The sequence below is a fragment of the Setaria viridis genome, chromosome 8, assembly GCF_005286985.2.
Source record: "Setaria viridis chromosome 8, Setaria_viridis_v4.0, whole genome shotgun sequence".
In the NCBI taxonomy this organism is placed as follows: Eukaryota; Viridiplantae; Streptophyta; class Magnoliopsida; order Poales; family Poaceae; genus Setaria; species Setaria viridis.
Genome location: NC_048270.2, coordinates 35,346,358 through 35,372,538, shown reverse-complemented (window position 1 = coordinate 35,372,538; position 26,181 = coordinate 35,346,358). Strand labels below are relative to the sequence as shown.

The 26,181-nt window shown below is 46.5% G+C and overlaps 4 protein-coding genes across 9 annotated transcripts; all 4 read left to right on the top strand.

Moving 5' to 3' along the window:
• Positions 1-147: 147 nt before the first annotated feature.
• On the top strand, positions 148-1,287 carry LOC117867030 (stress enhanced protein 1, chloroplastic). Of its 2 annotated transcripts, none has more exons than XM_034751340.2 (3): positions 148-402; positions 630-820; positions 907-1,287. In XM_034751340.2, the coding sequence occupies exons 1-3, from the start codon at positions 315-317 to the stop codon at positions 1,012-1,014; spliced, it is 387 nt and encodes a 128-aa protein (XP_034607231.1). In that variant the 5' UTR covers positions 148-314; the 3' UTR covers positions 1,015-1,287. The 2 variants fall into 2 exon arrangements, with proteins under 2 accessions (XP_034607231.1, XP_034607230.1); XM_034751339.2 differs by having other exon boundaries at positions 603-820.
• Positions 1,288-2,353: 1,066 nt separating this feature from the next.
• On the top strand, positions 2,354-8,528 carry LOC117867029 (glycine-rich domain-containing protein 2). 2 transcript variants are annotated; one of them, XM_072295563.1, is made up of 9 exons: positions 2,354-2,452; positions 2,905-3,085; positions 3,687-3,804; positions 3,971-4,222; positions 4,479-4,928; positions 5,159-5,685; positions 6,175-6,358; positions 6,452-6,607; positions 6,689-8,528. In XM_072295563.1, exons 2-9 carry the CDS (start codon positions 2,925-2,927, stop codon positions 8,201-8,203), a joined length of 3,363 nt encoding a protein of 1,120 aa, XP_072151664.1. In that variant the 5' UTR covers positions 2,354-2,452; positions 2,905-2,924; the 3' UTR covers positions 8,204-8,528. The 2 variants fall into 2 exon arrangements, with proteins under 2 accessions (XP_072151664.1, XP_034607229.1); XM_034751338.2 differs by having other exon boundaries at positions 2,440-3,085.
• Positions 8,529-12,358: 3,830 nt separating this feature from the next.
• On the top strand, positions 12,359-16,464 carry LOC117833533 (uncharacterized). Its single transcript, XM_034713083.2, has 3 exons — positions 12,359-12,966; positions 13,287-13,869; positions 15,630-16,464. Exons 2-3 carry the CDS (start codon positions 13,514-13,516, stop codon positions 16,156-16,158), a joined length of 885 nt encoding a protein of 294 aa, XP_034568974.1. The 5' UTR covers positions 12,359-12,966; positions 13,287-13,513; the 3' UTR covers positions 16,159-16,464.
• Positions 16,465-20,772: 4,308 nt separating this feature from the next.
• On the top strand, positions 20,773-26,156 carry LOC117833530 (disease resistance protein RGA5). 4 transcript variants are annotated; one of them, XM_034713077.2, is made up of 5 exons: positions 20,773-21,094; positions 21,189-22,006; positions 22,405-23,241; positions 23,350-24,419; positions 24,508-26,156. In XM_034713077.2, the coding sequence occupies exons 2-4, from the start codon at positions 21,195-21,197 to the stop codon at positions 24,323-24,325; spliced, it is 2,625 nt and encodes an 874-aa protein (XP_034568968.1). In that variant the 5' UTR covers positions 20,773-21,094; positions 21,189-21,194; the 3' UTR covers positions 24,326-24,419; positions 24,508-26,156. The 4 variants fall into 4 exon arrangements, with proteins under 4 accessions (XP_034568968.1, XP_072151665.1, XP_034568967.1 ...); XM_072295564.1 differs by having other exon boundaries at positions 20,775-21,094; positions 23,560-24,419; XM_034713075.2 differs by having other exon boundaries at positions 20,782-21,094; positions 22,405-24,419.
• Positions 26,157-26,181: the final 25 nt, after the last annotated feature.

Below are 26,181 nucleotides of genomic sequence, written 5' to 3'. Positions count from 1 at the left end.
CGTACAGGGCCTTTTCCAGGCAAGCCCAACCAGGCACACGGAGGGCTCTAGCCCACACAAGCCAATGGGAATTTTCGCCATGGAATTTCTTTTTTTTCTCTTTTCTTTGGATAGGAATATAGGATGGATGTCTCCCAGCTCCAGAGACGGCCACGTCGGCCAGCCGACGGCCACTCACTTCGGCTGGCTCCTGCGCTTCCACCCTGCAGACAAAAACACGAGCACGAGGCTTGCGCACAGCTCGAGCAGAGAGCAAGGATTCATTCAAGAGCAGAGGAGAAGGAAGAAAGAAGAGAGCAAGCGGGTCCTGTCCCATGGCGCTCTTCGCCGTCCTCCGCCCATCTCCGGTGGCCGCCGCCGCCGCCGCTGCGGCGCCGTCCTTCAGCTGCGTGTCCGGCCGTGGTATGGCACCTCCTCTCTGTATAGCTCTGCTTTCGATTCCAGATTGCTAGTCGTGCAGAAGTTACTCAACCGAAGTTTGTGGAATCTTAAGATTCTTTTGGCAAACATTATTTGGATTGTCTGAAAGACTAGCATTACGAACATGGCTACTATTGAAATCTGGTGATTTGGTGTTACCATTGCCCATTGAGACTGTCTAGCATTGGACTTTTGGCTTGTAACTGCAGCATCCGCAGTGCGCGTCACCTCCAGCAGCAAGAGGCGCGTCTCCTCCAGGGCGGCCAGGTCTCTGTCCATCAGGTGCGAGCAGAGCGCGAATCAGGGCGGTGGCCCGGACGTGTGGCTGGGCCGCGCCGCCATGGTCGGTTTCGCCTCGGCCATCGCCGTCGAGGTCGCCACCGGCAAAGGCGTCCTCCAGGTACATACACACACGAACAAGCTAGCAACAGCAGCGTAGGGGGCTCCTAAAACTAACACGAAAGTACTCGCCGCCGCTGCATGCAGAACTTCGGCGTGGCGACGCCGGCGCCGACGCTGGCGCTGGTCGTGTCGGGGCTCGTCGTCGGCCTCGCCGTCTTCTTCATCCTCCAGTCCGGCGGCTCGCGGGACTGAAACGAAACGCGGATGGCACGCATCGAACACCACACGGTTCAGTATCATCAGCATTCAGTACTGCTAGTTCATCAGCTACCGCCCTGCAAACGCACCCAATTTGTCCCTCGAGACATTTTTTTCCCTGTACCATGTAATGTAGTAGCTGACAGTCATCTACAGAACACGCCTCTAAGTTTGTAACAGTTCCTGCTATGCGGAAACTTTACCTCAAAACCAAAAAGAAAAAAGAAGAAAAAAGGATGGAAAAATTTCCAGCCTGGTCTAAGTCCACGTCGGCAGCCATGCAGCACTACAGCAACAACCAAAAACACAAATTTTTGTTATAAATTGTGAGTATTTGCGACTTATTCGTTGACATTCACAAAAGTTACTGGGCGCATGAATTGTGCGGGCATTTTTCGCCCCGGAGCAACGCTTTTTTCATAATCTTTGCTCCGCATCCGCTTAATCCGACAGAGTGACAGACGATGTTCTGAATGTCACGCGATTTGACGAAAACCGTGACCTTGTGGCCGGCAACTTGCTTGTCAGGTTCGCTATCTGCGCTTGTACGAGCTAGAGGCTCCTTCAGGTTTGTACTACAAGGAGATCTGCAGCTCCATGGCTTTGTAGTACGACCGTACTGCATCTGATGAGCAATCTGACGAGGTAGGGACAGCGTTAGGTGTGCAACCGGCCATGGATGTCACTGGAATATTCAAGTCAAGCAAAAACTAGCATTAGCAATCATAACAACCAGGCCACATCTAAACAAGAGGGTAATTTTTCCCCCTACTGTACTCTTTCAGGTATTTTTTTTCCAAGCTTAAAGTGGCGCCCTTGATGCACTATCAAGTCATCTTAACTGACCCAAAAACGTCAGCTACTGTCAGTGGAGTCCGTTTTCTCCTCGAGTTCATGCGTGCCACCAACTCACCACCGGCCGTCCATTGCCCAGTTTCAAGGCGTCAAGCAATGCACAAGAACAAGTGACGCCGAGAAACTGTACTGTCGCTTGCTTCACGGCGCAAGCCAAGCAAAAACGGCTCGCCTGAATCCGGTAGTAGCTGACACCGCAAAAGCACGGCTTTCAGTTGGGGTTTCAGTTCAGTGTTGCAAGCAAGGAGTTCAGTTAACCAAAAGGAGTAACTGGCACAGGGTTTTCAGCTGGAAAATCGGCCATTGATCACTGCAGGTAGGCCTTAACCGCCCGTGGCAATGATGCTAAGCTACCTTCCTGGATAAGAAAGCGGTGCTGTTTCAGACTTTCAGTTGATTAAAATTTACGCCTTTGTTTTCAGTTTTCAGGCCATTTCGTGTCCGCTGCACCTACTGCCTGTATAATTGTATAAATAGGGAGCGCCAGAGACAGCTCTGCAGCAGAGGTGCCAGTCTCTCTCTCTCTCTCTCTCTCTCCCTCTCGCAGTTCGAGCTCTCATCAGCTGCAGTGGTTCAGGTTCTTGATCTCATCACTCTTTCAGTTAGCATGTACAGTAGCAGTAGAAATTCAGTTCTTGCATCTCTTTGATTCAGACTTGCTACTCTGAAGTGTTTTTTTGCATGAAAAAATGAAACAGAGAGATGTTTCTGAATCGATGTCGATTCTGTTTCTATCAAGCTTTTGCTACTTAATTCGAATTTGCAACAACACAAATTAGACAAACACCAGTATACATAAAGTCTAGGGTGATATTTCGAAGAAAAAAAAATCCAATCTTTACGTGTCAGAGAAGAACACTGAAAGTCAATGGTGAAGGGTCCACGGCCCAGAGGCCGTGTCCGTCGTGGACTCTGCCTATCGATCTCTCCGGCCGCCGGAAACAAATCAAGAACCCGTTTTCCCGCGACGATTGCGGTCGAGGGATAATCTCCACCCTGCCGTTGACCTCGTGGTGATCGATTCCGCAGGGCGGCGACGGGAGGAGGGGATGGACGGGGAGCAGGCGGCTCGGTGGGCGGCGGCGCAGGAGAGGGTGCCCGTCGGTGCGGACCTCGTCGCGGCCGCGCTGCGGCAGCTGGAGTTCCTCGCGGCGGTGGACCGCCGCCGGTGGCTCTACGAGGGCCCGCTGCTCGACCGGGCCATACGCAGGTACGGATGATGCGAGAAATATCTTTTCTTTTTTATTGTTTTTTCCGTCGCCTTGGCTTTTGACTATTGGAGAAGGCAAGGGACGGTTCATGCTTTTCTCGTGGTTGGTCGTCGGCTGATCATCTTTGTCGAGCCTGGTTCATGATCAATAGATAAATCCCTTGGAAAATCATGAGATGTAAATGCTGTGCTTCAAAAAGAAAAAAACAGAGATGAAAATGCTAAAACTTGGTTGCAAGTTTCTTTTCTTCTGAGAAAGTAACAATCTTGATGGAAATAGCTAGTTAGATAACAAGTGCTGCAGGAGTACAGCTCTATAAGGTGCCTGAACTTCAGTTTTGTGGTAGAATTGAGACGACAGCTGAGACCAATTGCATATATTCTTAATTTTAGTTTTGGCCTTACCTGGAGATATTTAGTTAAAATTAATGCACGTCACATAAAAGTCACTGTCATATTGAATTAGTGGTTTGATGATTTGGAAAAAGAAAATTATGAGGAAATTCTCTACTGCTCTTGGAAACAGAAAAACTGTGATCCGATTCATGTCCTTGGATGGAAACCATTGACCTTTTTTTAAATTATTTTGTTGCTGTGCTAGGTACAAAGCTTGTTGGCTTCCCCTTCTTGCTAAGCACACTCAGGCTCCTGTTGTGGATGGATCGTTAGTTGTCCCTCTTGATTGTGAGTGGATTTGGCACTGCCATCGCCTTAACCCGGTATGCATCTTTCAAAAGATAATCATCATTGATTCATGATGTTACTCCCACTGTATGGAATAATCCAAACACACATTAGACATCCACCTGCATTTTCTTGTGATATATAGGATATGACTGTATTCAGAAAACTCATGAGGTAATTGTCCAATTGCACATCTTTCAGGTTCAGTACATAAGGGACTGCAAGAAAGTGTATGGCAGAATACTGAACAATGACAATGTTGAGTCGTCCACTAGAACAAAATCAAAGATTCAGTCAGAGAAAGTTTGGAATGAGTTGTATCCTGAGGAGCCCTTCGAGTTAGAGTACACAAGTTCTTCTGAAACTACCATGGATGTGGATCCTGGAGCTACAGAGGGCATTTCCTATGATCTGGTTTCAGCTGTTAAGAGACAATCTTCTTTCTATTATCAGGTATCTAAACAATCTTTACTCCACTATATGCTATGTGCCTCCGTGTTCCTGATTCCACATAAAAGTCACTATTTCAATCTTAACTTCATATAACTGAATAGCTTTTACATTTTGGACGACATACTAGAGATTAATTGCCTAGTTTAATCGATCCAGTAAGTGCAGGTGATCATTATTGAAAACTTATTTTTATGATCCATACATCAGACAAAAGGATCTGTACAGGAAATCAGAAAATTCTCTTTTTTTCCTGCAGGTTGGAACACCAACCATGCATGATCAGCGTTTTCTTGTTGAAGCATTAGCTCGATACAAGGCATTTCTATATTTGATCAAGATGAATCTGGAGAAAGGAGTGCAGCGCTTCCGTGTACCAACCTACGATGTGGATCTCATGTGGCACACGCACCAGCTGCATCCTATTACTTACTGCAAAGATATGTTGAAGCTTCTTGGAAAAGTTCTGGAGCATGATGACACCGACGCTGATAGATCTGAAGGGAAGAAGCTTGATGTTGGATTTACAGAGACTACTGAACAGTTTGAGAGTTCCTTTGGTGTAAGATACTGGAAGGCCGGATGTATGTACCGTGGCAACATGCCGTCTCCTGTGACATCCGCTCCTCAGATATTCAATACTGAGGTTGGATCTGATATCTGCAAAATTCAGCAGGGTCTTAATGTTCTTAAATTAACATTTGTAGAGGTATGCTACTCTCTTCTTCAAGTAAAAGTCAGTACAAGGCACATAATTCTAGCTCAAACGGTCTGATCTGATAATACAATCAAAATGCTGTGTGTTATACTAATAACTACTATAAACAGTTGTTTCAGGACACAATAGATATGATAATTTCGTAAAACCAGCTACCATTCTTATGCCAAGATTTTCCTACTAAATTTATCATTGGATTTGAACATTTCCCTTCTTTGCAGTTATATTTGCAAATTGTGGACATCAAGAATTTGCCATCTGCTGTTCCCAAAGAAAATGTGTATGTAAGGTTCACCAAGAACCAATCAGATATGTTTATTAGTGATGGCGGCAGGTTGGATATTTCCACTGTTACAGGAAAGAATACTGGAGCTGGTTTACAGTGTGAACCTACTGGAGAACTCATTCTGACAGTAATGGTTGATCAGGCATCCAAGAAACCAGAACCAATAGGGAAGGTTTCTATCCCACTGCACGATCTGACAGGGCCTAATTCTAAGCTCTCCTTTGAAAGGTGGTTTGAACTGAAAGCTCATGCTGGGCATGCCACTTCCGCTCCTGTCAGTCTTCGTGTTGCAGCCTCTGCTACTGTTCCAAGTAGCGCGCAGAAGGTGTTTAGCATGGTCAGGACAGAGCCTTTCTCTCTCAAGTCCTGTCTTTTGCCACACTCCAGTAAAGATCAGAAGATGGGCAGCTGGACTCGTTTCTTGTATGATTGTGGTACCGAGGTTATCCGTCTTCAGATAAGGTATTTTTCTTGGATTTCGAATGGATGAATTCTTGCTCTGCAACTGTATGCCAAAAAATGCATTTGATGATTGGTACTACACTACAACCTTGTAGTGATGCTGTTTTCCTTTCCGTTTAAAGTTTAAAATGTTGTTTTGCCATCTATTCGTTACATCTTCCAAATTAGGTTAAAACATGCAAAGTTGCAAATTGGTAGCTTCTTTAGGAACCAATGTTGTGCTTATGAAGAAATCTAAAATTACAAATCAGATCTACAATTGATATTATTAGGAGTCTGGAAGGACTTTACTTGTGGTAATTTTGTTGAAATTGATTTTAGAACATTATGTCAAATGTAAGACAATGTTCTTGGTGATGGGGGCTGAGAGTAATGCTAGCAGGGTAAACAGAATTATGTTCCTGTAAAAAGAACAGTTTGTCAATTTACTACTAAGGGGAACAATGCTAGCAAGTGAGACTAATGAGTAACAACTCCCCTGTGGCTCAGGGAGCACAAGGTAAAGAATACCACAGCTTGCAGTCGGGAATTGGTTGGAGTATTGAAGTCGACAAAACAGCAACTTCAGCTAGCAGAATTCAAGGAAAATAAATGGACACTGAAAAATTCGAACCTGTCAATCAGTGATAGCACCGATGGCAGTATGCTCGAGGTCAAGGGTGACAACCAACTGGTAAGCTAACTCAAGCTCAGTTCACAGTGCTATCTAGTATCCAACAATCCATGTAGCAAACTTAAATTTCTAGTACTTGTTTGAACCAATCAGATAAAGCTCTACGGGGGAAGGAAACTCGAATACGAACGCAAATGCTGCAGTTGTCACTCTGAGGATGCCTCAGCTGTCACCGCTGTGAAGTTCAGTGCTGAGCACCCATATGGCAAAGCTGTTGCATTGCTGGACACTGAATCTCAGTTGATCATGGTACACTTCTACTTGTGGTATCATTTGGGGAACCTGAATTTTATTTCTTTCTGCTAACATAATAATGTTTGCTATTTTTAGGTTAATGAGGATGATTTCCTACTTCCGTGGATCACAATATCGTTCCTGTTCGTGGATGCTGACAGCAAAGATGGTGCAAAGCTCATCAGTGGTGCTGTGGTTCAGAAGGCTGCAGTGTCCGGATCTGACACCGCCATGGTTTCAGAGACAGAGACCCTTGGAGCACGGAGAGCGACTGTGGCTCCTGTGCAATGTGGCACATGCAGCACGGCCATTGGTGATGACAAGGTCATGGCAGGCTGCAAGGCTGACCATGCAAGATCTGGTGGTTGCAGGCCGGCTGTTGCAATTGGCAAGAATGGTGACGCTGAGTCTGCTGGCTGTGGGGTCCGCTGCGGCGGCAACTGTGGACCCATAGTTGTTGACGATTCCAAGGGCGACAATGCTAAGTCTGGAGGCTGTGGATCCGGATGTGGTGGTGGCTGTGGTGGTGGGGGAGGCTGTGGCACTTTCAAAGCGAGCACCATGACTGAGGGTCAGACCAAGTCAGGAGGCTGCGGCTCTGGCTGTGGTGGGGCAGGTGGCTGTGGCACCCTGTTGAACTCCAACGCCAAGGGTGACCATGGCCAGGCCAAGTCGGCTGGCTGTGGTTCAGGCTGTGGAAGCGGCTGCGGTAATGGCATTGTCACTGAAGGCTTGAAGACGAGCCACGCCAAGTCTGGTGGATGTGGTTCTGGCTGTGGTGGCGGTTGTGGAGGAGGCGGTGGCTGCGGCGCTCTACTCAACTCCAGCGCTAATGCTGGTCAGGATCTGACTCTGACTAAGTCGGCTGGTTGTGGTTCTGGGTGTGGCGGCGGCTGCGGTAGTGGCACGGTCATCGAGGGCTCCAAGACAAGCCACGCCACGTCTGGCGGATGCGGTTCCGGGTGTGGTGGCAGCTGCGGCGCCCTGTTCAACTCCAGTACTGCTGCCGGCCAGGGCCTGGCCAAGTCGGCTGGTTGTGGCTCCGGCTGCGGTGGTGGTTGCGGTAGCGGCATGATCATCGAAGGCTCCAAGACTACCCAAGCCAAGTCTGGCGGCTGTGGTTCTGGTTGTGGCGGTGGATGTGGGGGAGGCGCCCTGTTCAATTCTAGCTGTGCTGCCGGTCAGGGCCCGGCCAAGTCGGCTGGCTGTGGTTCCGGGTGCGGTGGTGCTTGTGGTGCCATGGTCATCGAAGGCTCCAAGACCAGCCATGCCAAGTCCAGCGGATGCGGTTCTGGCTGCGGCAGCGGTTGCGGAGGTGGCGGCTGCGGCGCGTTATTCAACTCCAGCACTGCGGCCGGCCAGGCCAAATCCGGCGGCTGTGGCTCTGGCTGTGGCAGCGGTGGCTGCGGCGCCATGGTCACTGAAGGCTCCAAGAGCAGCCAGGCCAAGTCCGGAGGCTGTGGCTCCGGCTGTGGTGGTGGATGTGGCGGCATCATGTTCAACGCGAGCACCAAGGCCGGCGGCGAGGGCCTCTCCATGTCAGGCGGCTGCGGTTCAGGATGTGGTGGAGGCTGTGGCGGCGGCGGTTGCGGTGCCTTGTTCAATGCATGATCCAAAGCTGCTAGCCGGAGATTGAGCCTGCCGGGCGGCGGTGCTCGGTGGTTGGGTGGCTAGCCGCCGGCGATGGCTTTGGTAGCTCTTCCGTCGGCTCATATCCGGAGTGTGAACTCCCAAAGGATGGATAACGATAGGCAGCATCATGGCATGTATGTCGGTGTGCGTTGAGAATTGAGGTGTGTCTTGAGCTTGTAAGATAAATAATCATGTCGTGTGGATAATAAAAACAATGGATCGGCTGCCACTCGGTTGCCGCGGTGTTTGTGCGAACGGAACAAGTCGGCCTTGTTTAGTTCCACATCACATCAAACTTGCGGTACATACATGGAGTACTAAATCTAGATGAAATTAGTTTACATCAAACTTGCGGTACATACATGGAGTACTAAATCTAGATGAAATTAAAAACTAATTGTACAGTTTTATTGTACTTTGCGAGACGAATCTTTTGAGCCTAATTAGTTAATGTTTGGACAATAATTCACAAATACAAAACGAAACGCTACAGTGTGCTACAGTGCTGACACAGTGATCTTGGCACTCCAAAATTGGGCAACTAAACATGGCTGCCGGTGAGATCTTGGTGTTCCTGGTGTTGTAATGGGTAAATGGTTTAGTAATGGGTAAATGGTTTTACAAGCATAAAACTTCAGTCTTGCCAGCGCATGGCGTTGGGCGGTTCGTGGCTACTTGCAACAACCAGGAGCTAACAAGTTCATCCAGCTTTTTTAGAAAAACAAGGAAAAGAAATTTGAGAATTTTCCTTCTTCTGTTCACTCACTTTATTATAAGTATTTTTTTTCTTTTCTTTGATTGCCCTCCGTTCTTGAATTATTTAAATTATATAAAAAAATCTATTTGTAGAGTTATTTTGGATTGTTCCAACATTCTTGAGTTGCTCAACATCTACTGTTTCCATCAGTATAATTTAATTATCTGTGGAATCTTTTGTTTTTTTCATTAATAAAGACTGAGGTACTGAGAGTGGATACGGCATGAACAACTGTGTCAGATGAGGCAAATATGACTTGGCGAGCCAGGAACCGTGGTGGGTGTCAGATGAGGCAGGCAATTACGTCGTAAATCATGACAGAGTGTTGCACAAAAATACCTGCTATGTATACTTTCTTTTTTCAAAAAAAAAACACTATACATACCTCTCTGTTTTGTTTTTCTAGTATGCGACGGCCATGGGTGTGGCTGTAGTAGCTAGGACCTAATCATAGATTGGATGTTAAAGAGAAGAGAAATCCTAACTAGATGTCACGACTCACGATCGCACGAAGATGGAATGAGTTTTTACATGGCAAGGAGAACCTAAAACCGTTAGCAATGGATCGGTTGCCGTGGCGCCTGTGCGTCTGTGCGAAAGAAACAACTCTGTGCTGGGCAGATCCCTGCTTTTCGTTGTGTATGCGTGAAAGGGAAAAAAAAAAGTTAGCGACAGTAGTCTTGCCCTCTGCAAGGCGTTTGGTCATTCATGGCTGCTTGCGACAAGCAGGCGTTTCTTTCTATAAATAGCAGGCGTTAACAAGTGCCCGGCACAGAATTGGTCAGGTTCGTTTTTTTTTCTTCAAATGTTGGGTGTATTTCCTTCTTCAATTTGACCATTTTTCTTCAGGATCTATTTCTTCACTGATTTTACTCCGACCATGAATTATGTTGATATTGTAACAACAAATCCGCTTTGAGTTATTTTGGATTGTTCCAAAAGCTTTTATGTTGTCCACCGTACGTAATCAAACTGCAAAACTGCAAGAGTTTCGCTAGCCACTACATTGCTCTATCTAAATACTGGAGTATACCAATTTTGTTGACAGCTGGTTGTTCTCCATCCAACAAAGCCTCGGATGACACAACGATGACTAAACCGTCTTCCTTTGTTCCTATGTAACTACCTTCTTCGCTCGCTCTTCGTTAAACTCTTTAAAACAAACGCATCTAAACTCATGTTTTCCTCAAACGACCTCAATATGTGCATGGGTGGAGGAGTGGGGGCTCAAGCACCCCTCCCTTCCCCCTCCATACACACCCATCCACACACACGTCCGAAAAACTCCCAATAAAAGATCACCATAGTCATTAACTACGGTGAATTGTGAAATGTTTCGTGAGCAATGCTACGGTACACCTTTTACGGGTAAGATGTGAATCAAATCTGGACCTTTGATTATAATGAGAAAAAATTAATTAGAAAATAAAAGGAAAATATATCTCTGCGCCATTATCTCCTCAAGTCCCGGTCATACACATGCATGCATGCCGTTAATATATCTGCGCCATTATCTCCTTAGTCCGGTAATACGCATGCTGTTACAAACTTTTCATCTACGTGTTTGGTGTTTGGTGCACCGTCATGTCATCATGTGTGCGCTTACACAAAATTTATACAAAGCTATGATGCATTTTCTACGAGGTAACATAATTACGCCGGCTGTTAATGATTATTGAAAATCCATACACACTTGAAGTTAAAACAAATTCCACATTTGTCATGTTGAAATTTAGAACGGCACTACACATCCATACATTATATTACATGGCACCTATAGTCTGCAAAATTATAACGTGAACGAAAATAATCCCTAAGATGTGTCTCCTGAGGACAAAGTGATGAAATTTCTAGATTTGTTGCAGTCCATGCATGTTCACCTGAGAGGGGAAAAGAGAGAAACTTTAATTAGATCCAATACAATAATACATGGAAGTTAGTATCTAATAGGAAGATATTGCCCCCACATTTTTGTATTTTTAAATGTATATGATAAATATTTAATATATTACCTCAAAAGGAGGTATACGTCTTTATATCTACGATCCATGTTTACTTGGAGTACCTTAGCCTGACACCACCAGGCGATTGCTAGTTCAGCCCAAAGAGATTTGTCCAACACGAACCGTGAACTCTCACATTCACTTAATATTTTGGTGGCTAGGAACGCTTTGCGATTTAGGAGGCCCGAAAAAGGAATCAAGGGTGCGCACGAAAATGCCTGCTCCACCTGTTTCCCTCTATCATTTCCACTGTGTGACGGGTGATGGCGATGTGTGCGTGGTAGGAGAGAGCACCGGTCTCTTCCAATAATCGTAGTCATGGATCGAATGCCAAAGAAGAGAAATCCTAACCAGATGCCACTAGTCGATGAAGAGACGGATGTTCGATCGAGTCGGATGACCACGAGAACCTTACCGAAAGGCAGTAAAATTACGGAGCCCGAAGCGTTTGTCCTCCTAGTAGTTAGCATAACATGTATTCAGATGGGAGATGGGAGAGGAATTTCATCCTAATAACACTCATTAAGTGTAGTTATCAAGCTCCTAATTATGGTAAAGAACTTGATAATACTACCTGATCCTAAAAATACACTCTTTACGGATGCATGCTCATGCAAGTGTCTAGTTTTGCTAGTTTCTAAGGTTCGGTTCATTAATACGCATGCATGCAGTTTATTTGATCACTGAACATCATTAGTTGCATTCATAGTGATTACTAAGGCAAGTTCCAACCCATAGTGTCCATAAATAGTATCAATCTTGCCAAATTTTTCTCCATATTTTTACATCTTTGCTCATTAACTCTCTTACCTCCTCAATTTTTTGCCTACATGACTATATTTAGGAGGTGTTTGGTTCCACATTGCTAAACTTTAGTTGCTAAAGTTTAGCAACTTTTAGCTGCTAAATTGCCAAACACCCTTGCTAAAACTTGCTAAAGTTAAGTTGCTAAAGTTTAGCACTTTAGCAAAAAACTTGCTAAAAGGTGGGCTAGACAACCTATACCTCTCATTTATTGCTTGTCTCCCCCTCCTGCGCACCTTTAATAAGGTAGATAGATCTTTTTACAGCTCATTAAATGTCTTTTAACAAGAGTATCCAAACAGCTTTTGCTAAAGTTTAGCAACTAAAGTTTAGCAAATTTTAGCTGCTAAACTTTAGCAAAAGTAACCAAACAGGAGCAGTTGAGATGGACGGTTGAGATGGACGGTTGGGACTGGCCTAACATGCTCTAATTTTTGTTAAAAAAACGTACCACTTACGTTATTGTAGAATGAAGAATCTTTAAATAAAATGCATTTATTTTTTACATCCACGGGTGTGCGTGCTAGGTAGCCTAGAGCACGAGGCGCGCATGCAGATGCGCACGGGCGGGACGCGGGAGCAGGTCGTTCTACCGCGAGCATCATTCACTGCTCGTCCACCGCACCGCCACGCGCCCGGACTAGACGAAGCGAGTCCCTGACCCCGACGCGGCGCTGCCGCCTGCCGCGCTGCCGCTGTGCACCGGCCGGTTCCCTCCCTTTCCCTTGGGCGCCGTGGCTTGGAGGCAGAGCAGGCGACAAACCAAGTGGGCAGGGGGGGGGGGATCCCGGAGCAGAGCAGGGACGGGCAGGGCAGGGCAGGTCAGAGCAGGCGGCGCCAGCAGCATCCATCGACCCCGCCGCGCACCAACCCCAACGCCTCCTCCTCCTCCCTCGTCCGGCCCTCTGCCCCGCTGTACTTGCTCTTGTACACGTGCGCGCCCAGCTCCAGCTGCTCCGCTCCACCCCCATGCTCGCTGCCTCTACAGCTGGTGGGGCAAATCCAAATCGTTCCGACGGACGGAGGGAAAAAGGGGGAGGTGCCAGGTAGCGGGCCGCCATCATCGCCCCGGAAAGGCGACCGAGCGCGGAGGAGGAGGAGCCAACCAGAGATCTCCGATCCTCCGTCGTCAACGACCCATCCGTCCGCCGTCGTCATCACTCCGCTCCATCGCACACGTACGTCCTTCCTCTGCTTTACGCTTCTCTGATTCCGATCTCCCCCCCCCCCCCCCCCCCCCCCCCCCATGATAAAGCAATGATTCGGTCCAGCTCGGAGCATCGCATCGCATCGCATCACTCGCTCACTCCCCTGCACCGCGCATCCCAGAGCCTCTCGCTCCCGCTCGCCGGATCCCTCCCGGCGGCGGCGCCTCCGCCGCTCTGTTCCATCCGCCGCAACGCAAGCGCACGCTCTGCCCAGCGATCGCAGGCACCGCCGGCCGCCGAGCCGTGATCCTCATCCCTTCCCTGATTTAATTTCATTTCATTTCCTCCAGGCGGCGGCGCTCCCTCCCGAGGCGGCAAAGTCAACCCCTGCATCCCACGATCCGCTCTGCTCGGGCGCAGAGCCAGCCAAGGCGAACTACCCCGCCCGCCCGTTCGCCGGCCAAGGTGCCCAGGTCAACGCCCCGAAGCGGCGGCGGCCGGCCATCCATCTCATCGACCCCGCGCGGCGGGCCGGAGACCGACCGGAGCGCCGCCCGCCCCTCCGGCGAAAAAAAAAATGGGGTCGTTCAAGGGCCACGTGCTGCCGGGCACGCTCTTCCTCCTCGTCGGCCTGTGGCGCGTCTGGTCCTCGGTGGCGCGGTTCGCCGCCGACCCGTCCTCCTTCCGCGTCCGGGCCTGGAACCCCGTCTCCGTCGCGTCACCATCGTCGCCGCTGCGGCTGCTGGAGCTCTACGTGATCGCGGGCGGCGCGCTGGCGGACATGTGCGTCGAGGTGCTCTACTCCACGCACCTCCACATCTTCTCCGGCGGGGAGATCAACCCGGCGCACCTCAACGACCTCGAGCACGGCGGGATGCTCCTCATGTTCTTCCTCTTCGGGGCGCTCGCGCTCGCGTCCCAGCTCAAGCCCAGGTCAGTCAGTCAACCTCCTCGGCGTCGTTTTCTCATCTTCTAGCACAGTTATACACGGATCAGCATCAACCAGCGCCATCCACATGATCAAAGATCGCTTTTTTGTTTTGCTAAAAATTCATCTTTTTATTCGTTTCGAACATGAGGTTGAACAAAGATTAGAAATTTTGATCGGAACAGCAAGATTAGGATTTGGGTTCCGGATGAACTCGATGATCTTCAGCCAGCCAAGCCAATTGCCACGGTCTGGCTGGCATCGTACATGTGAATTGAAAGGAAAAGGTGGGGTTGTTGGTTGGGTTAGTTGGGTGGCGTAGGAATCTTCGTCGCCGCATATGGTTCTTGACTATTGCGGCGTCCGCATCTGCCTCGCTCACTGCCTGGGTTCTTCTTGAGCGATCGGCTGGTGGCTGGTCCATGTGGTCCAGCTAGTCCAACTTGGCTAGCAAATGGCAACAAGTACTTGTACTGTTAGTTTCGTGCCAGTGCTGCTTTTTCCGTGAAAGAAATTCCTTCGGAGTGCTCTGCCTTTTTGAATGCCTGTAAAAGTGCCCTTCTTTATTTCAAAATAAAAAAGAAGTGCCCTTCTTCATCAGGTAGCCAATAGCCGGCCAAAGTTTGATGGACATACTAATTTTTGGGCACACTGGTATTGCTGCTAACAGTGTGATTACTTTATTAGTAGCTGTTATGTCTGTGACAATGGTCTTCGGTGTCACCCTCAGACCAGTCTCAGTGTACAGTTTCATTGTATAGTTATCAAGACTGAGAACTAGATAACTGTGCTAGCGGAGTGTCATGAGGATAAAACTCCTCTCACATATGATGAAACTCTCATCATCAATGACCTTGCCAAGTCAACATAATTGCTGATGTGATATAAAATTTAATGTTCATAAAATTCTTCATGAAACTCCATTGAGACTGGCCTTAGGCCCACATCATTGCAGAATCTGAATCAGCATGGATGATGATGCAAAAGATTTGCCATCTCACCCTGCATTCTTGAGCTGGACAAAAAGGGAACTCATGGAGATGTTTATGTCCCTTTTCTTTTACCTTTGGAAGTTGATGTAGGTCCAGGGTGTCACTACTCACGACTGCTGATTGCTAAGTACAGTAGCAAGTGCAGTCTGACTCTGTTTTGCATTTGAGTAGTGTTGGGCCCCCAGGACGCCAGATATCGCTGCTTAACCTTTTCCCCTGCAATCATACTGTCAGTGGAACGGAATCCCTGCTCGACCTTTTCCTTTTTCCTGCTGCAATCATATTGCCATTTTGTTTTATCTTGTTATGTTGTCCCTGCAACCATTGATAACTATAGAGAGTGATGATGCTTCACACTGCAAATTAGTACTACGGTACACAGCAATCATTACCTCATTACCCTGTGGAGGCCAATCATTCTGACCATCAACTGGTTTCAGTGCTTCGAACATCTTTTAGAGGCCCAGTTTCAGTGCAAGTACTGAGCTGTCAGGATTTGTTTGATAAAGTATGAATTTTGCCCGAACAGTTCTGTACCTCAAGAATTTGCTAAAATTCTTATGTACAAAGCAACAGCAACTTGGAGAAATGGGTGACTTGGTTGCATAATCGGTCAAAATAGGCCATGTATTTTCCTTCACCTGCTATTGTTTCAGTTAAAAGAACGAAATCGCACCTTACTTCTCTCATTGTCATTTTCAGTTTTAACAGAGTAACAGTCAGGTAAACAAAGGATTATCTATGGTGCAGAGCTAACATGGTGATCGCTGCAGGTACATGCCGTTGACCGATGGCGTGCTCTGCCTGTTGGCTGCGACAGCGTTCACAGCAGAGTTCGTGCTCTTCTACTTCCACTCCACCACCCACATGGGCCTGGAGGGCTACTACCACTACCTCCTCGTCGTCCTCGTCGGCCTCTGCATCGTCGCCACCGTCCTCGGCGCGCTCCTGCCGGAGAGCTTCCCCGTCGACCTCGCCTCCGGCATCCTCATCGCCCTGCAGGGTCTCTGGTTCTACCAGACGGCGTTCACGCTGTACGGTCCCATGCTCCCCAAGGGCTGTGCCCGTGATGCCGACGGCCACATCGAGTGCCATTTACACGCCGCGCAGGAACGCTCCGAGCAGCTGGCGAACTTCCAGCTGTTCGGGCTCGTGTTCTTGGCCTTCCTGTACGTGCTTGTGTGCTACGCCGTCGCCGCGGCGAGGTACGGGCACCCGGACTTGACGGCGATGCACGACAAGCACGTCGCGGCGATGGAGGGTGACGCCGGCACGGGCGCCCGGGAGGAGTGCGCGATCTAGTGGCCATTGCTGCTTCTCTGCTTCTTGGATTTGGTATAGGAGTACTTGAAGAAATGGCTGGGCCATTGAGAGTTTTCAGACTTGAGCTCGGCATACGGGTAGGGAGTGTACATTTTGGGATTAATTAAAGAGAAATTACCAGAGCCTTTTTCTCCTGAAATTTACAAAAAGGTTTCATGAGTTGCTTAACTTGATTTGTAACAGTCACTGATTTTTGTATGCTTGTTACATGAGGAGTAGAATAAGAGAAGGAAAGTTCTTGTTGATTGGAAAATAGTTCTTCATAGAAAATTGTGTTGTACAACATGATCAAGTGTTCTGGCCCGGATCTTCTTTTCTTTTCTTTCTTATGCCAAAGTGAGAGTAGCAAGTAAAGTTTCAGATAACACAGTCTGAGTTGCTGATGTTCTTCTGCTCTCAGATATTGCTGCAACTGATTGAGTGGCATCTGAAAAATGAGTCCCATTTCAAGGACAACTTCTGAAAAATTCGTGCAAACTGCCTGCTCTCTTTTTTCTGATTGTATTTTTTTCATTAATTTTCAGCTGGTTCTTAGTCTGGATGATGTTCCTTTTCTTTACTGGTTTTATCATTACTTTTCAATAGACTCCCCTTTTCCGTCTGCTTTCTAGTAAGATGGGTTTTTTAGCGTTTCACATTATGATTCGACAAAAAAAGGTGACTGAAATCACCTTAGAAAAATAGGCGTTTCTCTACTAGTCACTCTCGTATTCTGTTAAATCGAAAGGTTTTAAGAATTTGATGGTTGTACTTTCTTTTGTAGGCCGTTATGGTTAACTTAGACATTTTGCAATTGGTCTTAATGTTTTGATTGATAGCCCGTTATTGCATATATTGACTAGCTAGTAACTAGGATATTGCCCGACTGCGTCTATCGCCATGTGTACTATCCACTAGTGTCGGGATAGACCAACTGTCGCACAATCTCTCAAGTTCTACTCTTTAGGATCATTCCACAATTCACTAGTGACCCCAACCTCTTAAAGATCTACTCAAACCTCCGGTCCGTTCCGCCCCATAGCCGTTATGATGCTCAAATAGAACCTTAGATAGCCTCTTAGCATAACCGTTATGGCGCCCAACCAAAAATCCAATCCTCGTCCAAGCACAACCGTTATGCCACCCAATTGAAACCTCCAAATATCATCCCAACCTAGACATTATAATACCCAACCAAAATCCTAAACCTTAACCCCATCTAGCTGTAGTGCCACCCAACCAAAATCTCAAATTATCATCCAAACCCAGCCATTATAATGCCTTTCCAAAACTCTACGAAATCCGTTCATAATTTCTTAAAATTATTTTGAAAAATCCAACTAATCGATCCATTAATTATTTAGAAACTTATTTCTAAATAATTAATAAACCTTTCATCCTTTATCCGGGAATTCACCTTTAAATGCCAAGTAATTCCCAAAATGTCCATCATCCTCCTTGTTTCCATTCCTTAGGTATTGATTGGTGTATTGTTTTATTGATTGTTGTCTTATGCGCTTTTATCACTCGGTAGACAATCAAGAGAAGGATGACAAGTCAAGACCCTGGTCGACCTGAGATACGTTAAGGAAGCATCAATGAAGGCAAGTCCTAGCACCAACCTCCTTGAACATATTTTGAACTATATTTTTAGAAATAATAAAATTCACCAAGATAATAACTTGACTTGCATTTTCTAAAAGGTTATAGGAGCAACCCACCTCTACTCTTTTCTCGCATTGACTTGCAGCCGCTTCTTGCCAGAAATCCTATTAATGATACCAGTCATGACTATATCAATGACCGAGCGTCATTTAGAAATAGAATTCTCTGAGAATATCACAATCATTATGTTTTATGGAAAACCCTATGTCGTACTTACATCCATGGGCCCACTAGAAAGTTTGGCAGTTCCGAATATGGGGTTGTACTCCGAGGCACATCTGACATTGAAACTATGGCACAGGACGGCATAATCTACATGGAAAGATAGGAACTAGCCGAGGATTAGAAAAGTAATCATTATAATGAGAGTACGACTTCTCTAGTCGTATCCGACTAGTATTCTTGTAACCAACCAACCTGTAACCCTACCTCCGTGTAAATAAGGCGAGGCAGGGATACCCTCCAAAGCAATCCAATATAACCAACACATAGGATGTAGGGTATTAAGCTATTCAACGGTTCGAACCTGTCTAAATCATGTGTCTACGTTTACCTTTGAGTTCTTGATCTCGACGAGCTCCACCAACCAAAACACTACCTCAGGCACCCCCTCGGTAGGTTGCCAGGTCTAAACACTAAAACCCTAGAAGGTGTGAGTTTGTAATAAAATCAACCAACTAAAAAGTTAGAACCCATTAAGGACAAGACAAGGAAGTAAGGGGGCAGCCTTGGTAGAGGATCGTGTCTCAAAAGTTTACTTTGGTCGTACAAGGACCAGGTCGTGGGAAACTCATTCTAGTGAAATGTGCAACCACACGTGCCAAAAAGGTACAACCTTTGGGAGTGTTTGTTTATGTGAGGTCTTGATTCACACCCCACTAGCTGAACCTAGTAAACAATCCCAAGGGGTCACAGTGGGCAACAAGTAGACTAGAGCAGGACCTTCGCATAGTCCTAGGTTCAGTCGGCATGAGTCATAGGCTGAGGTCCAGAGGACCTGGTGCCATTGTATGCCATGTAATGATGCATCTATTTCCAGGGATAGTGTCCATTTGTGGACGTAGTATGACCCCTGTTTGGACCCAGCTGTATCTGTGGATGGAACTAGGGAATGTTGTCTAGAGATAGACGTCGGTGGGTACGGGTTTCATAGGTTAGCATCACCTTTCGCGGAGGTATGGGTTGATCGAACGTATGGGTAAAGTGTACACCTCTACGTAGAGTCATAAATCTATCTGGATAGCCGAGGCTCATGGTTACGAGCCCACATAGTCAAAGCTCTCGTCGATTAGCGATCATGTGTTCCATAGCTTGGGTGTTGGTGAGGTAGGGCTGAGGCCCCAAGAGAGTAATCTTGAAATGAGGTGTAAGCCGGCCCAGAATGACCCTGACGGCCTCTGGAGCTTCTTTCAAACTTAGGAACTGGTAGGGGAGGTAAGATTCCCCCTCCAGGGCCAACAATATAATAAAATTGCCTTCTCCCTCTTCTTCTTCCAAAATACCACCTCACCTTGCATTAAATATGCTTATTATCAAACCTCATACCCTTCCCTTGATCTCCCCGGCATCTAATATAATTTCGACACTAGGATTTGCTGAGTACCATTCATAAGTGTACTCAACCTTACTTTCATTGTGCAGATATAGGTCTCTGGGTGTTTCAACCATCTTGTTAGTGGATGGGCACTTGCACTTCTCTTCACTGGTGAATTTGATTTCTTATTAATTTATACGTCTTTTATTCCTTAAATACTGAACTGTGATGATAACTGTAATAGTCTACTAATCCAGGGACTAATATAGGTGATCAGCGGAACCTTCAGAGTAAGGCCCCCACATGTTAAGCTTTTAGAGTGGCATAATCTAGAGACTAGAATTGTAGATGTAAATCTTCATTAAGGAAGAGATACATTTGTGTGGTCTCTACACAAGAATGATGTTTTTTCATTTAAATTCATGTATAATCGTCTCGTCAGTACTAGTGGCAGTTGAGACTACTACTAGTATGCGATACTTAAAGAAAGGGGTGACAAATACTGCTGTTAGAAGAAATTAGAAGGGTGACAAATACTGCTGTAGTTATGCAGAATCAATTAACCATCTTTTCTTTAGATGCACCTGTACCAAATTTCTACACCGAGATGTTTATATAGTATTTGGTATCTCCCACCATCTAATATTTATGATTTGTTTCACGGTTGCGCTAGGCAAGGGGACACAAACCAAATTTATATTTACTGATGGGGTTGCAATTTTTTGTTGGCAATTTGGATGTTTAGAAATGATGTGGTTTTTGAAAAATGCTGACTGAAAGCTTTTTTCACGTACTATTCGGAGAACGTACCAGCTGCGATACGGGGCCAGGTTTCACCAAAATGAGAGTGACGACTAGGACTTCTTAATTTCAGCGTGTCTGTCTTCCGAGATGGCAGCACTTTAGTTTAAATGGATGATCCTTTAGTTTGAGAATTTATTTTTGAGTGGAGTTCAAATGGATGGTCTTTTAATTTGAGAATTTATTTCTGAGTCGGTTTGATTAGTACAGATTGTAATAGCTGCTGATTGATCCGCTCGAAATAGGAAGCCGGATCCCATTATCCGCCTATGTAGACACAGCTGGTGCTGGAGTTCTATGCGGCGCCGCCACTAGGCTGCTTTCACCAGCCAGCCACCGCCAATTCCTGGTGTCCGTCTGCCGCTGCTAGGCTGCTACCGGTGCCATGCATGCTTTGCCCTGCTGCCCCTGAGTGCTTGTTGCACTAACTAGTTCTACACGTACTCTGCACAGGTTGGCTCTTGGGTTGTAAAATAGGCGCAGCAGCAGCAGCAGAATAAAATGTTTTCAATGTCTTGGTCCTCTTCGTTGTCAAAGTCTACGAAATTCTGCAAGTAAGAGAACCTGCTTGTCCACCAATTCAGCACAACCACACAAACAATTGGGGATTTGGTAGGGGAATTCAGAAGGAACAAAGAAAACAACTAAAGAAGTGAAACAAAACAACAGCCGCATGGGCCATCGTGTTTCTCTGGACAAGCAGATGAGGCGGAATTCCATGCCCTTGTTAGGTGTAACGTGGGCCACGGATGACAGGGTTCCATAGCGACCTCTTCTACTTTCTCCATCTCGACTATTATTGCCTTCCCCTACATCCCATCGGGCTCTCCATCCTGTTGCAAAGCAGCAGCAAAGGCAGAAAGCAGCGAGCAGAAACATAGAGCGAGCTGACGGATCCAGCAACCAGCAGGCTCCATAGGGAACCAGGAGCACTCAGTGAGTCCTAATGTCCTATAGCTAGCTTGCTCTTTCTCGATCTTTATAGATATGAATTCCGATAGGCATGCCACTGATAACCGTGTAAATGCAGATAGCAATGGAGGTTGTGACGGGAGCACTGCCAAGCGTCATCACAAAGCTCGCTCATCTGGCCGCCGGTGAGTACAATCTGCAGAAGGGGCTGAACGGTGAGATCAAGTTCCTCCAAAAAGAGCTGGAGAGCATGAAGGGTGCCCTAGAGGACATCTCCAAGAATCCTCCAGACCAGCTTCCCAATGGGGAGAAGATTTGGGCTGGGAATGTGAGAGAGCTGTCCTATGACATAGAGGACAGTATTGACATGTTCATGGTACAATCCAAGGGTAGAAAGCTAGTCAATCAGCATGGTCTCAAGAAAGCAATTGGCAGAAGCCTCGATCTATTGATGCAGCCCAAGATTCGCCGTAAAATTGCAAATGAAATCAGGGAGATCAAGAGCCGCGTCATAGAGGTGCACGAGCGGCGCCGCAATTATAAGGTCAAAATTGGCGTTGATAAGCCTGTCACAGCGGCTTCGGATCCTCGTTTATCCACTCCGTACCTGGAGGTGAAAGATCTTGTTGGTATTGACGGGGCAAGAGATGAGATAATCAAGATTATGACAGAAAGGGAAGAAGTACCCATGCAGCAAGGCAAGATTGTTTCAATTGTTGGATTTGGAGGGCTGGGCAAGACAACTCTTGCTAAAGCAGTTTATGAAAAGATTAGAGCAGGATTCGATTGTTCTGCTTTTGTTTCAGTGTCTGAAAATCCTGATTCGAAGAAATTACTAAAGGGATTGCTCTATGACCTTGGCAAGAGCATCAATGAAGAAACGTTGGATGAGATGCGGCTTATCAATATTCTCAAAGAATTCCTTCAAGATAAAAGGTATAAAAGCACTCCTTTCATCAATTTGTACATATACATGAAGTTGTTTTCTTTTCACTGATAATATATGCCCTCCGTTTCATCATGGTAATAAGTATACATAAGGTTGATGATAAATTAATGTTCATGCATGTCCTTGTTATTTTTTTTAAAAAAATACAACCATTCAAGCTTTATCACGTAATATAGAAAAATAATTTCATAAAGGACTTAAAGAAGACTCCTGACTTTAAAGGACTTGCAGCGCTAATCTAGTTGTTCTTTTAATACTCTAGCTATTGTAAGTTAACAACAACTCCCTAGTCAGCTCAACGTACACAGTGTGTGTAAGCATAATACCCTATGTCGCTTAATTTGTTAATAGGATGGCTTTTAATTTTGTGTTGCCATACAAACAGATATATCATTGTTCTTGATGACATATGGGATATTTCAGTTTGGAAATTGATGAGAGGTGCGCTGCCTGATAATGATGCTGGATATAGAATTATCACAACTACCCGCAATTTCAATGTCGGTCAACAAGTTGGTGGTACTTATAAGCTGAAACCTCTTTGCCTTCATGACTCGAAAATTCTATTGTATAAAAGAATATTTTCCAATGAAGACAAAGATGAATGTCCTGATGAGCAGTTGGCAGAAGTCTCTGATAAAATACTAAAGAAATGTGCTGGTGTACCCTTAGCTATCATTACGATAGCTAGTTTATTGGCTAGGAAAGGAGGAAATATAATAGAGTGGTACAAGGTATACAAGTCTATGGGTACTGGATTGGAAAATGATCCAGATGTGAGTAATATGAGAGAGATTTTGTCACTTGGCTATTATGATATGCCATCCCATCTAAGGACATGTTTATTATATTCAAGTCTATTTCCAGAAGATTATATGATTAACAAAGTTCGTTTGATAAACATGTGGATAGCCGAAGGTTTTATTCAATGTGGAAAACAAGGCCAAAGCCTATTTGATGTTGGAGAGAGTTACTTCAATGATCTCATTAATAGAAGTATGATCCAACCCATGCATGACTGGTACTCTGGTGTGGTTGAAGGATGCAGAGTACATGATATGGTACTCGATCTTATCTGTTCCTTCTCAAATGAAGAAAACTTTGTTACAATACTAAATGATATTGAAAACACATCGTCAAATATAATCCGGAGGTTGTCCCTTCAAAGTGCCAAGGAAGATCATTCTGTGACTTGGACTACAAAGAGCTTGCAACAAGTGAGGTCAGTTTTTGTATTTCCATCTGCTCTTGATTTAATGCCGGCCCTTGAGAGTTTCCGAGTTACACGTGTCCTGAATCTAGATGGTTGTAATCTTTCACAAAACTACAGCCTTAAGCATCTTGGGAATTTATTTCACTTGAGGTACCTAGGACTACGTGGCACAAGTATTGCTCAACTCCCCGAGAAAATAGGAAACCTCTCATTTCTACAAACTTTGGACGTAACGCGTAACAAAATTTCTAGCTTGCCACCGACTGTTGTTCAGCTAAGAAACTTGATGTTCCTATACACTGACTGGTCTACAAGACTGCCAAGCAGGATTGGAAACATGGCATGCCTTGAATATCTGCTATTACGCATTGACGACTCCACCATGGATTCCATAGAAGAGATGGGCCAGCTACTGGAACTGAGGGTGCTGCGTATTGTCTTCAACAATTGGAACAACAATTTGGTGGAGTACCTAAGCAAGCTGCAAAAGATTAGGAATCTATACATTGAGGTCATCGATGGTCGACGCAGCATTGGTGGATTGGATGCCTGGGTTGCCCCTCAACATCTTTGTAGATTGAATACCGTACGGAGCTGCTGGTTCTCAGCACTTCCAGCTTGGATGAATAGATCAGTCCTTCCGAACCTCTCCTTTCTATGGATCGCCGTGAGGGAGCTGCAGCTAAAGGATCTCGAGATCCTCGGGAGGTTGCCAACTCTTCGCTCTCTAGAACTGGAGGTGGACCATGCGAACCATGGAATACATGGGAGATTCGATGTTGGTGCTGGCTTGTTCCCGTGCCTTGTACACTGCAAGTTTTGGGGATTTGTAGAGCCTGTCGTATTTCGGCAAGGAGCTATGCCGAGGCTCAGAGAGCTTTATCTCGACCTGTTCTTTATGTGGGAAGCAAAAGAAACCACCAGCAGCGATGGCGGTCTCGACATGGGCATAAGGAACCTACCATTGCTGCAGGATGTGTTCATCGAGTTGCGATCTGAAGTGGCCAGCACTGAGGAGGTGGAACATGTAAAGGCTACACTGAGGCGTGCAGCTGAATTTCATCCCAATCATCCCCGCCTTACTATACTCTGATGAAGTCGATAAGCAGGTGAAGATACAGACTACATCCAGTGCTCAATTGCCACATGCAGCTGAACTACATCTTGGTGAACCTTGACAATAAAAGGTGAGGCTGCTGTGGCTTCAGTTGTTTTATCATCCTTCTTGTTTCCCCCTTTCCCATGTTTCCCAGAAATTCTTTGTTTCTGTCTCAGATTCAGATTGATAATGGACGTGAGAAAATATTTTTCGTTATCGCCAATCGCCAACATTGCAAGAATTATGATGCTCGCCGATAGACGGTTCAAGCAAAACTGACCCTGGTTGATGAATTCTGCACAGACAGACGAATCTAGGTGTGCATTTTCTCAGTATGTTTTTTTTTCGCTAGCTTTTGCCAATCCAAACGTCATGGGTCAGGAAATATGGGTTGAGAAAAATGTTCAGCTTTGTGATTGAAGCACTAGGACAACACTCTGGCCCCACCTCCCACTTTAAAAGTACTACTTCTCTGTCCCAAATAATAGGTCGTTTGGTTTTATTAGATTTATAAATTTTATTATGCACTTAGATATACCCTATGCCTAGATGCATAATAATATCTATGCATCTACAAAAGCCAAAGCGATATATAATTTGGGACGGAGGGAGTATGACTATAAAGTGCATAACAGTTAAATGATCCCAATAATTAACTGTTATGCACTTTACAGGTCACTAAGCAAACTTACAGTTAAATGATCCCAATATTTAAATCAACAATATATATACGCAAATACCATGTAGAACAGGTGTTTGAAAGACATGAACATTTTGGCAGAATATAGACATAGAAAGCTATACTAATGATCCTAAATAGCTGACATGAACAAGTAGGCTAACAGAGAAGATGCATCTACAAAAGATGATGCATGAAAAACAGCTCTCAGATTAATTCTTCTTAGCTGGCTCCAGGACTACAAGGTCCTGCCCCCTAACTAAGTCCAATATACATCTCATCAGCCTGACTAATTGAATCTACAACCACACGTCCGCCGAGCATTAAAGCAAATACATAACACATCAAACAATGTGCTGTGCCCCATGGTTGCTCTCCAAATTGCACAAAATATACGAATCGGTAATTCAAGTAGCACTGAAAGCAGTAGATGGGCTGCTCGGCATTGGGCCTTGTAGGGGCCCAGCGGCTGCAGCACCTTTTGCAATATCTGTTCTGTCATCTCTAAGGGTGCGTTTGGTTGCGAGGATGAAGTGGGACGGGACGGGACGATCCCACTTCGTCCCGCGTTTGGTTGGAGGACAGGTGGGACGGGGACATCCCTACGAGGGAATATACCCTCCAGATGCGGGATGCCCCCATCCCACCAAAACGAGCGGACGGGGGCATCCCACTTCGCCCCCGTCACGCGTCGTCACGCGCCGTCCGCACCGGTGGAGGGGGCGAGGTTGGGCGGCGGGCGAGCCGCTGGCGGATGGGCCGGCGCGGGCGAGCTCCGCCCCGGCCGGCGGGCGCGAGATCCGCCACGGCCGGCACGGGCGAGCTCCACCGCGGCCCCTGAGATCCGGCGGGCGGCGGCGGAGCCTGGGGCGAGCGGGGCGAGCGGCCGGCGGGGCAAGCGGGTCCAGCCGGCGGGGCGAGCGCCCCCGGTGCCGCGGCCGGTGCCCACGGCCTGGGCGGCAGGGAGCTCCGGCGGGGGCGGTAGGGAGCTCCGACGGTGGCGAGCGGGGGCGGCACGGCTTGGGGCGGCAGGGAGCGCTGGCGGGGGCGGGAACCGGCTTGCCGGCGTCGGATGGGGAGATGGGTCTGGTTGGAGAAGATACGGGTGAGGAGAAAAAAAAGAAAAGAAGATGACATGTGGGCCCATATATGACATGTGGGTCCCACTAAA